The sequence below is a fragment of the Triticum urartu genome, chromosome 7 (assembly GCF_003073215.2).
Source record: "Triticum urartu cultivar G1812 chromosome 7, Tu2.1, whole genome shotgun sequence".
Taxonomy (NCBI): domain Eukaryota; kingdom Viridiplantae; phylum Streptophyta; class Magnoliopsida; order Poales; family Poaceae; genus Triticum; species Triticum urartu.
This window is the reverse complement of record NC_053028.1, coordinates 694,404,085-694,417,617: the sequence shown is the minus strand read 5'-3', so window position 1 is coordinate 694,417,617 and position 13,533 is coordinate 694,404,085. Positions and strand designations below refer to the sequence as shown.

The 13,533-nt window shown below is 46.1% G+C and overlaps 1 protein-coding gene across 2 annotated transcripts; it reads right to left on the bottom strand.

The window, feature by feature from the left end:
* Positions 1–2,590: 2,590 nt before the first annotated feature.
* LOC125524778 (bidirectional sugar transporter SWEET6a-like) lies at positions 2,591–4,924 on the bottom strand. 2 transcript variants are annotated; one of them, XM_048689807.1, is made up of 5 exons: positions 4,787–4,924; positions 4,478–4,698; positions 4,208–4,356; positions 3,105–3,224; positions 2,591–2,992 (listed from the first exon to the last, which is right to left on the bottom strand). In XM_048689807.1, the coding sequence occupies exons 1-5, from the start codon at positions 4,864–4,866 to the stop codon at positions 2,840–2,842; spliced, it is 723 nt and encodes a 240-aa protein (XP_048545764.1). In that variant the 5' UTR covers positions 4,867–4,924; the 3' UTR covers positions 2,591–2,839. The 2 variants fall into 2 exon arrangements, with proteins under 2 accessions (XP_048545764.1, XP_048545763.1); XM_048689806.1 differs by having other exon boundaries at positions 4,208–4,369; positions 4,482–4,698.
* Positions 4,925–13,533: the final 8,609 nt, after the last annotated feature.

Below are 13,533 nucleotides of genomic sequence, written 5' to 3'. Positions count from 1 at the left end.
GCAACCTCATTTCCGCATTGGATGGCGACAACGGAGCACTTAGAGAAGTTGGTGCGCAAGCCGGAAGCATCCCCAAAGATACGTAGCAACTCCCGGATGGAGGCAAGCTCAGGGGGGGTCGGGGTGACAGAAGATGATGACATCGTCAGCAAAGAGAGAGATGCTCGAGGCGGCATGACGGGTGGTGAGCCGCTGCAGGATGCCTACGGAAACAACGTGCTGTAGCAGTGAGTTGAGCGAGTCGATGACAATAGCGAAGAGCATGGGGGAGATGGGATCGCCTTGTCGAAGTCCGCAGGCATGATCCACAGGCAGCCCGGGGTTGCCATTGATTAGGACGCGCGTGGAGGCCGTGGATGTCAGGATGGAGATCCACTCGCACCAACGACGGCCAAAGCCAAGGAGGGTCAAGGTCTCAAGCAGGAAGGACCAGGCAACGTTATCGAATGCTTTCGCGATGTCGAGCTTGAGGAGAACGCGCGGTGCCTTGATGTTATGGAGTAGCCTTGCCGTCTGCTGCACGAGAAGGAAGTTATCGTGCACGCATCTGCCAGCGATGAATGCGCTCTGGTTCGTTGAAACGATTTCCCGCATCCGAGGAGCAAGCCACAGTGCAAGAACCTTGGCGAAGATGTGAATCAAACTGATGTGAACAGTAAAAAATGTGTTATATACACGACACAGAGTTTCTCAGCCCGAGCTCAAATGAGCTCGGTGAACAGTAAAAAAATCTGAAATCTTTTTGTGAGAAACATTGACAAGGGTTTCAAGTACTTGCAAAAGTTCCTCATGAAATTACATTCCTAGAAGGCGTGGCAAAAAATCGATACTCTAAAAGTGCTACTTTCAAAAGCATTTGAAGCACTGATTTTGTTGTTTTTGCCACACCTTAAAGGAATGTGATTCCATAACGAATTTTTGCAAGCACTTGAAGCTTTTGTCAGTGCTTGTCACAAAAAAATCATATTGTTTGAATGTTTTTTGAATTTTTTATATTATACTCTTCACCGAGCTCATTTGAGCTCGGGAGCGGAAGGACACTTTCCTTACATACACGACATTAGAATTTATATTCCGTACTCTATTTGTTCTAGTTGGAGGCATCGTTAAGAGATGACACTTAGAGTTGTCAAACTCTCAGTTTAATGCAGTTTCTATGATGTTGTTATATTAGAGAAAATCTTGAATCTATATTCTCGTCAATGGACTTTGGAACATTCTTAACTGGAATATTAGAGGTATTAATAATAGTGCTGAGTGATTGTCTCTAACAAACAAAACTGAAGAATGAAGGTGTACCATTCACTGTTTGTAGGAAACTAAGAGAGAATATATTTTTATAGTTCATATCTGAGAAATTTTTGCCCTAGAAGGATCAATAATTTTGAGTTTGCGCCATCGGTTGGGGCCTCTGGAGGGCTCTTATAACAACTTGGAATGACAATCTTCTCCATGGGGAAAAATCTTGGTGAAAATCTCGTCTTAAACATCTACCAACATTCAAGCAAGTTGCTCGATGTCATCATGTGTAGTTGGATCTAGTGACTTTGTGTTGTTATGGCATGACTCTTGGCTCGAGCTGTGCAAAATTAGCCAGAACTACATTCCTATGCTTACAAATGACCATATCACATTAGCTGAGATGCACTCCTTTTAGAGTTAGCAGACAATTTTCAGACTCCAGCTACCCAGACATTCAATCGTTCCAATGATCTTCAGGATCTTATTCTTCATAAATTCAGTGGCCATGCTATGGGCAAATGGATTTATCCTTGGTTTGGAGCAAGATACTCTTCTATCAAAATGTACAACAAGATGAAAGGTCAACACGATGCTCAAATTATCTTTAAATGGCCCAAAAGAGTGTTAGCAGGCCCAGAAAGAAAATCTTCGTCTGGTTGCTCTTTCATGATAGAGTTAATAACAGAAAGATGCTCAAAAGAAAAAAGAAAATACTATCTAAAGTGTAATGAATGTGTGTGTGTGCGTGTGTGTGCGTGTGTGTGTGTGTGTGTGTGTGTGTGTGTGTGTGTTGATTTACGTTAATATAAAATACCTTAGAGCTATTGTTTACGCTTTGGGGGTTAAAAAAAAGGCAATCTAGGTTTTTGTGCTTAAACGCTAAAGGAGCATCACACGCATTCGGTATTTGTCTGTCTAAATGAGCAATGACAACCAAAATTCAAGTACAAAATCAGGAGATCCGCACAAAATGTACACACACAAAAAAAATGCCAACAAGCAAAAAAATCTTGTTTTTGGTAATACAAGATGGGGACAGGGCTGTAGCACTTTTTCTCTAAAACAAAAAAACACGAGATCCCTGTAAAATTACTTGTAGACGTCGTTTTTCACAGATTATCGTGGCTCAGCGACAGGGTTGCCGTCACGTTCCCAAGACAGCATGGTGGTGGTGTTAAGGGAAGCAGACGTTAGAAAATTGTGGTTCCACAACAACGAACGGTCTTAACAACTGAGCCTCGCAGAAATAATTCATAAACATATTGTATCATCGCGTAAGAATAGATTCCGATCGAGTGTACACATACGTTACAAGCGTGGTGTAATTATTATTCGGGACAACTCGGCTACATATATTAAGTTCCAGTCTGCTCCTCTGCACGAATATAGTTCTAAGTTGCACGAGGGCACACCACGAAACGCACACTCGATCAAGACTAGCTAATCATAACAAAGACTAGCACACCACACTTGTTGAAGCGTCGATCATCCGGAATTTAACTACTCAAAATGTTTAGGGCTAAAATCTCGGCCGCCGGCCGGACCAGAATCACTTGGCGACGGCGAGTTTGCTGCTGCTGCTGCTGCAAGCCAATGCTTATCTGTCCACGGTGACGGAGACGTTGCCGGCTCCAGCGGGGTTGCTGGTGGGCAGCTCGACGCTCTTCTCCTCCTTGGGGGTTCTCTTGTAGTAGCAGCCGTAGAGGATGAGCTGCATGAGGCCGAAGAAAGCACCGAGGCCATTGGGGATCTGCATGCATGAATGGCAGTTAGATCGATGAGGCAGAAAATTCTAGCTAGCTAGGTTTAATCGGTATACTTGTTTGAGATGTGTATATGTATGTATGTATGTATGTACTGACCGTGACGTAGAGGTCGAACTTGATGAGCGCGTAGGCCAACCAGCAGCAGCCGTTGAGGAAGTTAACCAGCGACAGGGTGAATGGCATGTACTCCACACTCTTGGTCTTGATCACCTTACCCTGCAATCAAGTATTGCAATCTTATCTTAGTAGTACTTACATCACCAGGTAATAAGAGCACACGTACGTACGTAGGTAATTAACAAGGCTGACTCATTGAATTCCTGATCTAAATATAATGAGTAGGTACACAAACTCACTGGTTAATTAACATCATAACTCATAGGTTTGGCAAGAGTGAAGGATCACAAGAAACAAAAGAGAACATGCACGCACTATATCCATGCATGCATCCTCGGGGCATTGGCACATACGTTTGTGATGAAGTGCTGGATCACATGTTTTTAGTCATGTCATGAACGGCTCTTCCATGCGATTGCGGACCCGTCACTCCAACAGCTAACACGAGATTTTGGCGGCCGGGTGCAACAGAAAGTTTGGTTGGCTGGCTATAGCTATTTACACGGCATGCAAGTCCAGATCCACAAGGAAAGGACACGCAGGGGTTGCGTTACCTTTGAGCTTTTTTGACCAAACATGTGCACACAAAACACCATCTTGTGAAATAACTTGGATGTCTGAAGTAGATCTACGTAAATTGAACGGTGTGCATCTTCTGAAATAACTTGGGTGTGTGAAGCCAGACCCCTACGTGAATCTAGCCACAAAATACAGAAAATGTACACAAGGCAACATCTTGTCTCGTAAAATAATTTGTGTGTGGAGAGTACATCTACTGTGTGAGGTGAGCAGCATGCATTCATCTAGCCACTCAAAGACACTTGGGCCAAAGAGCTAGTAGATCCATGCATGCAGATTAACCACGCATGTCTTGTAAACGATGCATATTATCACTCTATACCACCAGAACGGCATGCATTAAAACACAACTAACAAAGTTCAAAACAAATGAAACGAAATAAAATAACAGCTGCGCCTCCAGAATTAAGAGCAAACGGATCAAGGGCTTAAAGCATGGATCAAAGAGTGCATGCATGCACACGTACGATCGATTCATGAGGAAGGAGGGTGTAGGTACGTACCATGATGGTGAGTGGGGAGGCGTACATGATGGTTCCGAAGATGACGCAGAGGATGCCGACGATCATGGAGCGCTTCTCGTGGGTGTGGGCACCGAGGAGCACGCCGAGCACGACGGCCACCATGAACGCCGCCTCGGCGGCGAGCACGCCTATCATCTTCAGCTGCAAGCACGAACGCACACACGCACGGGCATGGGTTAGGGCCAGATCTTGTTCTATCTAGACGAAACCCAACGGGCGAGGGGATTAGATTTAGGGATGTGGCAGTACGCACCCGCTTGTTGTTGGTGGAGTAGAGGAAGAAGATGATGAGGTAGGATCCCTCGATGACGAGCCCGATCCCATTGATGGTGACGACGAGGATGCTGTTGGGGTGGACGATGGGGAGGCCGTAGAAGACCCAGAGCATGCAGTTGAGCAGCGTCGCCAGGTAGGGGTCCGGCTTGAACTCCTCCACGTCCTTGGCCTTGATGATCCGCCAGAAAACCGGCCTGCAACAACCACCATCCATGAATATAGATTACTCTAGACTGTCTACAAAAGAGGCGGCGGATTAGAGGAGGGGGGATGGGGGCTTACGTAGGGGAGAGGAAGAGGCCGAAGGAGATGACATTCCCGATGATACCGACGACGTTGCGAGCTGCGTCGGCGGAAACCATCTCGCTCGGGTCGCCGGGGCGGAGGAGCTGACGCGCTTGAGGAAGGAGGAAGGGTTGGTTGTGGGTTGGGGGCGAATGGGCGATCGGGGCAGAGGGAGGCGGAGCGTATATAGGCGCGGCGGCTTCCCAAGTTATCGTTGCAACTGATCTCAGTCAAAACTAATTAACTAACCGAGAGAAAAGGGCGGGAGGGATAAGCCTTGATCTCTCTCTCTAAGTTGCCCTGATCTCAAGGGCGCCCTATGTCTGGCATTGTAAGCGAGACAGGAGCGAACCCCATGCTGAACGGAACCCCGGTTGGGCCGGCTCACGCGCACTGGAAAGACCAGCCTGGTTTCTGTTTTGTTTCTTTCACGTTTTTATTTTAGTTTTTTCTTTCTTTTTTTGAGAGAGAAATTTCCAATCTATTCATCAATCATGGCAGTACAGAGAACACAAGAGGTAATAAAAATTACAACCAGGTCTATGGACCACCTAGCGACGACTACAAGCACTGGAGCGAGCCAATGGCGCGCCACCGTCATCGCCCCTCCATCATCGGAGCTGCGCAAACTTTGTTGTAGTAGACAGTTGGGAAGTCATTGTGCTAAGGTCCCAAATGACGAGCACACCAGAACAGCAACCATCGCCGATGAAGGGAGTTGTAGATCGGAAAAATCAAGCCTGAAACCACACGAACGAAGACGAACAAAAACTGGATCCAAATAAATCCATCAAAGACCAGCACCGACCAAATCCCATGAGATCCGACGGAGACACACCTCCACACATCCTTCAACAACGCTATTCGCACCATCGGGACGGGGATGGGATGTGGGAGACATTATTGCTACCAAGGGACATCGCCGCCGCCACACAGCCCCAACCAAGATGTTCAGTCTAGCAAAAATGAGAACAGGGTCCCTCCCGCCGGCGGGGGGCCAAGATCCTCCGCACCTCCACAGGCCAAATGCCATCGGAGGCGGGGCGGATCCGCGGCGGCGCCGACGGGAGGAGGAAGAAGACTTTTCTTTGCTGTGTGGATACTTATCCTTGTCAGAGGCCTAGTCCATCCGCACCTTTTATTTTTCTTTTGTTTATACTCTAAAATATTCTAAATATATATATTACACAAAACACTCTTCAAAAAATATTTGAAAGATCTTGAACAAATATTTTGAACATGTTGGGCAAGTATTTGAAAAATGTTGAACAAGTATTTCAAAAAATGTTGATCATGTATATAAAACTATTGAACAAATATTTGAAAAATATTGAACAAGTATTTGAGAAAGAAAAAAGTCCATTTTACTACCCCGAATAAAGTGGGTGGTTCACTTTACCTCCTCATCTTATTTTCGGCTTCTTCCACCCCCTAAACAAACCAAAACCGGACACACAAAAAAACCCTGGCCGGTTTGTCTTCACCCGCAGCTGATGTGGCAGTGGTCAATGGTGGTTTTGACTCGGTGGGGCCCTCTTGTCAGGTCAGGCTGGATAAAGATGCGGCGCAGGTTCGATTCGAACCAAAAAAATCCCCATTCCTCTCCTCTCTCTGTCGCCGTCGCTGGCCCTGTCGAGGCAGCGGTGATCTGAGGCGAGCAAGGCTGGTCGGAGTGCTGTTGGCGGCTACGGCAGCGGTGCATACGGCGAATCTTTCTCGAGGTGTTGCTTCTCCCACGGCCGCTTCCTGCCCCCTTCCTCAAACCCTAGTTCGATGCCTCCGTCGACGGGGCGGCGACCGATGCTGTAGGGAGGGGTCAGACTGGTTCCGCGGCGGCGCAGACGAACTGAGGTGAGTCCCATCCCCTTCCCGCTCTACTTGCTACAGTTGCTATAGTTGTTATCTGCTCTAGTTGCTGTAGAAAGTAGAAAAAGCTCATGTCTTTAGGTTCTAATTGTTCATTGCTTGCTGTAGGTTAAGCAATGGATGAGCTAGATTGGTTAGGCATTCAGTTCTTTTACAATGGCCAATTTGAGAAGTCAAGGAAGTGTGTGTCATATGTTGGTGGTCATATACAAGTCACACAAATTCAGAGGGACATTGTTACCATAGCAACTGTCAGGGATCAGCTTGCAGACATAATGATGGCTTACCATGTTCAAGAGCTTACTGAAAATCACAGGATGTACTGGTTGTTTCCTGGAAAAATTTTTAGAGATGGGCTGAGAAGGTCGGACACTGATGCTAATGTGCATTTCATGGACAGGTGCATTACAGATGGTGGTGTTGTGGATGTATATGTGAATTATGAAGATAATGGTGCTGAAGATGGACAGGACAGTGGGTCTGAAAGTGGAGAAGAGAAGGAACAAAATGATGTTTCAAATGCAGAAGAAGATAGGGCAGAAGAGAACACTGACATTGATTGGGAGGATGAGCATGAAAATTGCTCTGTTGAGGAGGACCTGGAGCATGAAAGTGGAGAAGAGAAGGAACAAAATGATGTTCCTTTAGTGGATGTTGCACAAGATGAAATCAGTGATGAATGTGAAGATCTGGATTGGTGCCCTAGAGAGGAAGACAGCTCAGGGGAAGATGATGAGGCAGAGGAGCTCAGAAAGCATGCTAAGGAAGTGTTAAGAAAGCTCAGACATAAGTTGCCACTAGATGAAGAGAAGGAAGTGAAAGAAAGTACAACACAGATAATTCCTGTAGATGAAATGGATGAAGGAAATGACACCCCATACATGGATTCTAGTGAGGAATACAGTTATGATGAGGATGAGCATGGAAATTCAGTTAGGATGAAATCAAGATTTCCCAGATTTGATAGCAAGGCTGCAATTTCTATCTCCAGCCTAGGCATGACATTTAGGGGAAGAGGTCAATTCAAGAGGGCTGTTGTGAAGTATGGTCTAGCTATGAAGAGGCACATGTTGGGGAACGTTGCAGAAAACAAAAAAATTTCTACGGTTTCACCAAGATCCATCTAGGAGTTCATCTAGCAACGAGTGATTAGATGCATCTACGTACCTTGTAGATCGCGAGCGGAAGCGTTCAAAGAACGTGGATGAGGGAGTCGTACTCGACGTGATTCGAATCACCGAAGATTCTAGCACCGAACGGATGGCACCTCCGTGTTCAACACACGTACGGAACAGCCACGTCTCCTTCTTCTTGATCCAGCAAGGGGAAAGGAGAGGTTGAGGGAGGTGGCACCAGCAGCAGCACGACGGCGTGGTGATGATGGAGCTGCAGTACTCCGTTAGGGCTTCGGCAAGCACTATGGAGGAGGAGGAGGTGTTGGAGAGGGAGAAGGAGGCAACCAAAGGCGTGTTGTGAAAGCCCTCCTTCCCCCACTATATATAGGAGGGACAAGGGGGGGGGGGCGCCGGCCCTAGGAGATCCAATCTCCTAGGGGGTGCGGCCAAGGGGGAGGAATCCCTCCTCCCCAAGGCACCTAGGAGGTGCCTTCCCCTCCTAGGACTCTTCCTCCTTGAAACCCTAGGCACATGGGCCTCTTGGGGCTGGTGCCCTTGGCCCATGTAGGCCAAGGCGCACCCCCTACAGCCCATGTGGCCCCCCGGGACAGGTGGCCCCACCCGGTGGGCCCCCGGGACCCTTCCGGTGGTCCCGGTACAATACCGATAACCCCGAAACTTATCCCGATGGCCGAAATAGTACTTCCTATATATATAATTCTTTACCTCCGGACCATTCCGGAACTCCTCGTGACGTCCGGGATCTCATCCGGGACTCCGAACAACATTCGGGTTACTGCATATACATATCCCTATAACCCTAGCGTCACCGAACTTTAAGTGTGTAGACCCTACGGGTTCGGGAGACATGTAGACATGACCGAGATCGCTCTCCGGTCAATAACCAACAGTGGGATCTGGATACCCATGTTGGCTTCCACATGCTCCTCGATGATCTCATCGGATGAACCACGATGTCGAGGATTCAAACAACCCCGTATACAATTCCCTTTGTCAATCGGTATGTTACTTGCTCGAGATCCGATCGTCGGTATCCCAATACCTCGTTCAATCTCGTTACCAGCAAGTCACTTTACTCATACCGTAATGCATGATCCCCTGATCAAACACTTGGTCACTTTGAGCTCATTATGATGATGCATTACCGAGTGGGCCCAGTGATACCTCTCCGTCATACGGAGTGACAAATCCCAGTCTTGATCCGTGTCAACCCAACAGACACTTTCGGAGATACCCGTAGTGTACCTTTATAGTCACCCAGTTACGTTGTGACGTTTGGCACACCCAAAGCACTCCTACGGTATCCGGGAGTTACACGATCTCATGGTCTAAGGAAAAGATACTTGACATTGGAAAACTCTAGCAAACGAACTACACGATCTTATGCTATGTTTAGGATTGGGTCTTGTCCATCACATCATTCTCCTAATGATGTGATCCCGTTATCAATGACATCCAATGTCCATAGTCAGGAAACCATGACTATCTGTTGATCAACGAGCTAGTCAACTAGAGGCTTACTAGGGACATGTTGGTGTCTATTATTCACACGTGTATTACGATTTCCGGATAATACAGTTATAGCATGAATAAAGACAATTATCATGAACAAAGAAATATAATAATAATACTTTTATTATTGCCTCTAGGGCATATTTCCTATAGTCTCCCACTTGCACTAGAGTCAATAATCTACTTACATTGTGATAAATCGAACACCCATGGAATTCTGGTGTTGATCATGTTTTGCTCTAGGGAGAGGTTTAGTCAACGGATCTGCTACATTCAGGTCCGTATGTACTTTACAAATCTCTATGTCTCCATCTTGAACATTTTCACGAATGGAGTTGAAGCGACGCTTGATGTGCCTTGTCTTCTTGCGAAACCTGGGCTCCTTTGCAAGAGCAATAGCTCCAGTGTTGTCACAGAAGAGCTTGATCGGCCCCGACGCATTGGGTATGACTCCTAGGTCGGTGATGAACTCCTTCACCCAAATTGCTTCATGTGCTGCCTCCGAGGCTGCCATGTACTCCGCTTCACATGTAGATCCCGCCACGACGCTCTGCTTGCAACTGCACCAGCTTACTGCCCCACCATTCAAAATATACACGTATCCGGTTTGTGACTTTGAGTCATCCAGATCTGTGTCGAAGCTAGCGTCGACGTAACCCTTTACGACGAGCTCTTCGTCACCTCCATAAACGAGAAACATTTCCTTAGTCCTTTTCAGGTACTTCAGGATATTCTTGACCGCTGTCCAGTGTTCCTTGCCGGGATTACTTTGGTACCTTCCTACCAAACTTACGGCAAGGTTTACATCAGGTCTGGTACACAGCATGGCATACATAATAGAACCTATGGCTGAGGCATAGGGGATGACACTCATTTCTTCTATATCTTCTGCCGTGGTCGGACATTGAGCCGAGCTCAATTTCACACCTTGTAACACAGGCAAGAACCCCTTCTTAGAATGATCCATATTGAATTTCTTCAATATCTTATCAAGGTATGTGCTTTGTGAAAGACCTATGAGGCGTCTTGATCTATCTCTATATATCTTGATGCCTAATATATAAGCAGCTTCACCAAGGTCCTTTATTGAAAAACTTTTATTCAAGTAGGCCTTAATGCTGTCCAAGAGTTCTATATCATTTCCCATCAAAAGTATGTCATCTACATATAATATGAGAAATGCTACAGAGCTCCCACTCACTTTCTTGTAAACGCAGGCTTCTCCATAAGTCTGCGTAAACCCAAACGCTTTGATCATCTCATCAAAGCGAATGTTCCAACTCCGAGATGCTTCCACCAGCCCATAAATCGAGCGTTGGAGCTTGCACACCTTGTCAGCATTCTTAGGATCGACAAAACCTTCCGGTTCCATCATATACAATTCTTCCTTAAGGAAACCATTAAGGAATGCCGTTTTGACGTCCATTTTCCATATCTCATAATCATAAAATGCGGCAATTTCTAACATGATTCGGACGGACTTCAGCTTCGCTACAGGTGAGAAAGTCTCATCGTAGTCAACCCCTTGAACTTGTCGATAACCCTTAGCGACAAGCCGAGCTTTATAGATGGTCACATTGCCATCCGCGTCTGTCTTCTTCTTAAAGATCCATTTATTTTCTATGGCTCGCCGTTCAACGGGCAAGTCAGTCAAAGTCCATACTTCGTTTTCATACATGGATCCTATCTCGGATTTCATGGCTTCTAGCCATTTGTCGGAATCCGGGCCCGCCATCGCTTCTTCATAGTTCGAAGGTTCACCGTTGTCTAACAACATGATTTCCAAGACAGGGTTGCCGTACCACTCTGGTGCGGAACGTGTCCTTGTGGACCTTCGAATTTCAGTAGGAGCTTGATCAGAAGTATCTTGATCATCATCAATAACTTCCTCTCTAGTCGGTGCAGGCACCTCAGGAACATTTTCTTGAGTTGCGCCATTTTCCGGTTCAAGAGGTAATACTTCATCAAGTTCTACTTTCCTCCCACTTACTTCTTTCGAGAGAAACTCTTTCTCTAGAAAGGATCCATTCTTGGCAACAAAGATCTTGCCTTCGGATCTGAGGTAGAAGATATACCCAATAGTTTCTTTAGGGTATCCTATGAAGACGCATTTTTCCGATTTGGGTTCGAGCTTTTCAGGTTGAAGTTTCCTGACATAAGCATCGCATCCCCAAACTTTTAGAAACGACAGCTTAGGTTTCTTCCCAAACCATAATTCAAACGGTGTCGTCTCAACGGATTTCGACGGTGCCCTATTTAAAGTGAATGCGGCAGTCTCTAAAGCATAGCCCCAAAAAGATTGAGGTAAATCGGCAAGAGACATCATAGATCGCACCATATCTAATAGAGTGCGATTACGACGTTCGGACACACCATTACGCTGAGGTGTTCCAGGCGGCGTGAGTTGTGAAACTATTCCACATTTTCTTAAGTGTGTACCAAACTCGTGACTCAAGTATTCTCCTCCACGATCTGATCGCAGGAACTTGATTTTCCTGTCACGTTGATTTTCAACTTCACTCTGAAATTCCTTGAAATTTTCAAAGGTCTCAGACTTGTGTTTCATTAAGTAGACATACCCATATCTACTCAAGTCATCAGTGAGGGTGAGAACATAACGATAGCCACCGCGAGCCTCAACACTCATTGGACCGCACACATCAGTATGTATGATTTCCAATAAGTTGGTTGCTCGCTCCATTGTTCCTGAGAACGGAGTCTTGGTCATTTTACCCATGAGGCATGGTTCGCACGTGTCAAATGATTCATAATCAAGAGACTCTAAAAGTCCATCAGCATGGAGCTTCTTCATGCGTTTGACACCTATGTGACCAAGGCGGCAGTGCCACAAGTATGTGGGACTATCATTATCAATCTTACATCTTTTGGTACTTACACTATGAATATGTGTAGCATGACGCTCGAGATTCATAAAGAATAAACCATTCACCATCGGAGCATGACCATAAAACATATCTCTCATATAAATAGAACAACCATTATTCTCGGATTTAAATGAGTAGCCATCTCGAATTAAACGAGATCCTGATACAATGTTCATGCTCAAACTTGGCACTAAATAACAATTATTGAGGTTCAAAACTAATCCCGTAGGTAAATGTAGAGGTAGCGTGCCGACGGCGATCACATCGACCTTGGAACCATTCCCGACGCGCATCGTCACCTCGTCCTTCGCCATTCTCCGTTTATTCCGCAGCTCCTGTTGTGAGTTACAAATGTGAGCAACCGCACCGGTATCAAATACCCAGGAGCTACTATGAGTACTGGTAAGGTACACATCAATTACATGTATATCACATATACCTTTCGTTTTGCCGGCCTTCTTGTCCGCTAAGTATTTGGGGCAGTTCCGCTTCCAGCGACCACTTTCCTTGCAATAAAAGCACTCAGTCTCGGGCTTGGGTCCATTCTTTGGCTTCTTCCCGGCAGCTTGCTTGTCGGGCGCGGCAACTCCCTTGCCATCCTTCTTGAAGTTCTTTTTACCCTTGCCCTTCTTGAACTTAGTGGTTTTATTGACCATCAACACTTGATGTTCCTTCTTGACTTCTACCTCTGCTGATTTCAGCATAGCAAATACTTCAGGAATGGTCTTTTCCATCCCTTGCATATTGAAGTTCATCACAAAGCTCTTGTAGCTCGGTGGAAGCGACTGAAGGATCCTGTCAATGACCGCGTCATCTGGGAGATTAACTCCCAGCTGAGTCAAGCGGTTATGTAACCCAGACATAGTGAGTATGTGTTCACTGACAGAACTGTTTTCCTCCATCTTACAGCTGAAGAATTTGTCGGAGACTTCATATCTCTCGACCCGGGCATGAGCTTGAAAAACCATTTTCAGCTCTTCGAACATCTCATATGCTCCATGTCTCTCAAAACGCTTTTGGAGCCCCGGCTCTAAGCTGTAAAGCATGCCGCACTGAACGAGGGAGTAGTCATCGGTACGTGCCTGCCAAGCGTTCATAACGTCTTGTTCTGCAGGGAGAACAGGTGCATCACCTAGCGGTGCTTGTAGGACATAATCTTTCTTGGCAGCTATGAGGATGATCCTCAGGTTCCAGACCCAGTCTGTGTAGTTGCTGCCATCGTCTTTCAGCTTGGTTTTCTCTAGGAATGCGTTGAAGTTGAGGACTACGTTGGCCATTTGATCTACAAGACATATTGTAAATATTTAAGACTAAGTTCATGATAATTAAGTTCATCTAATCAAAT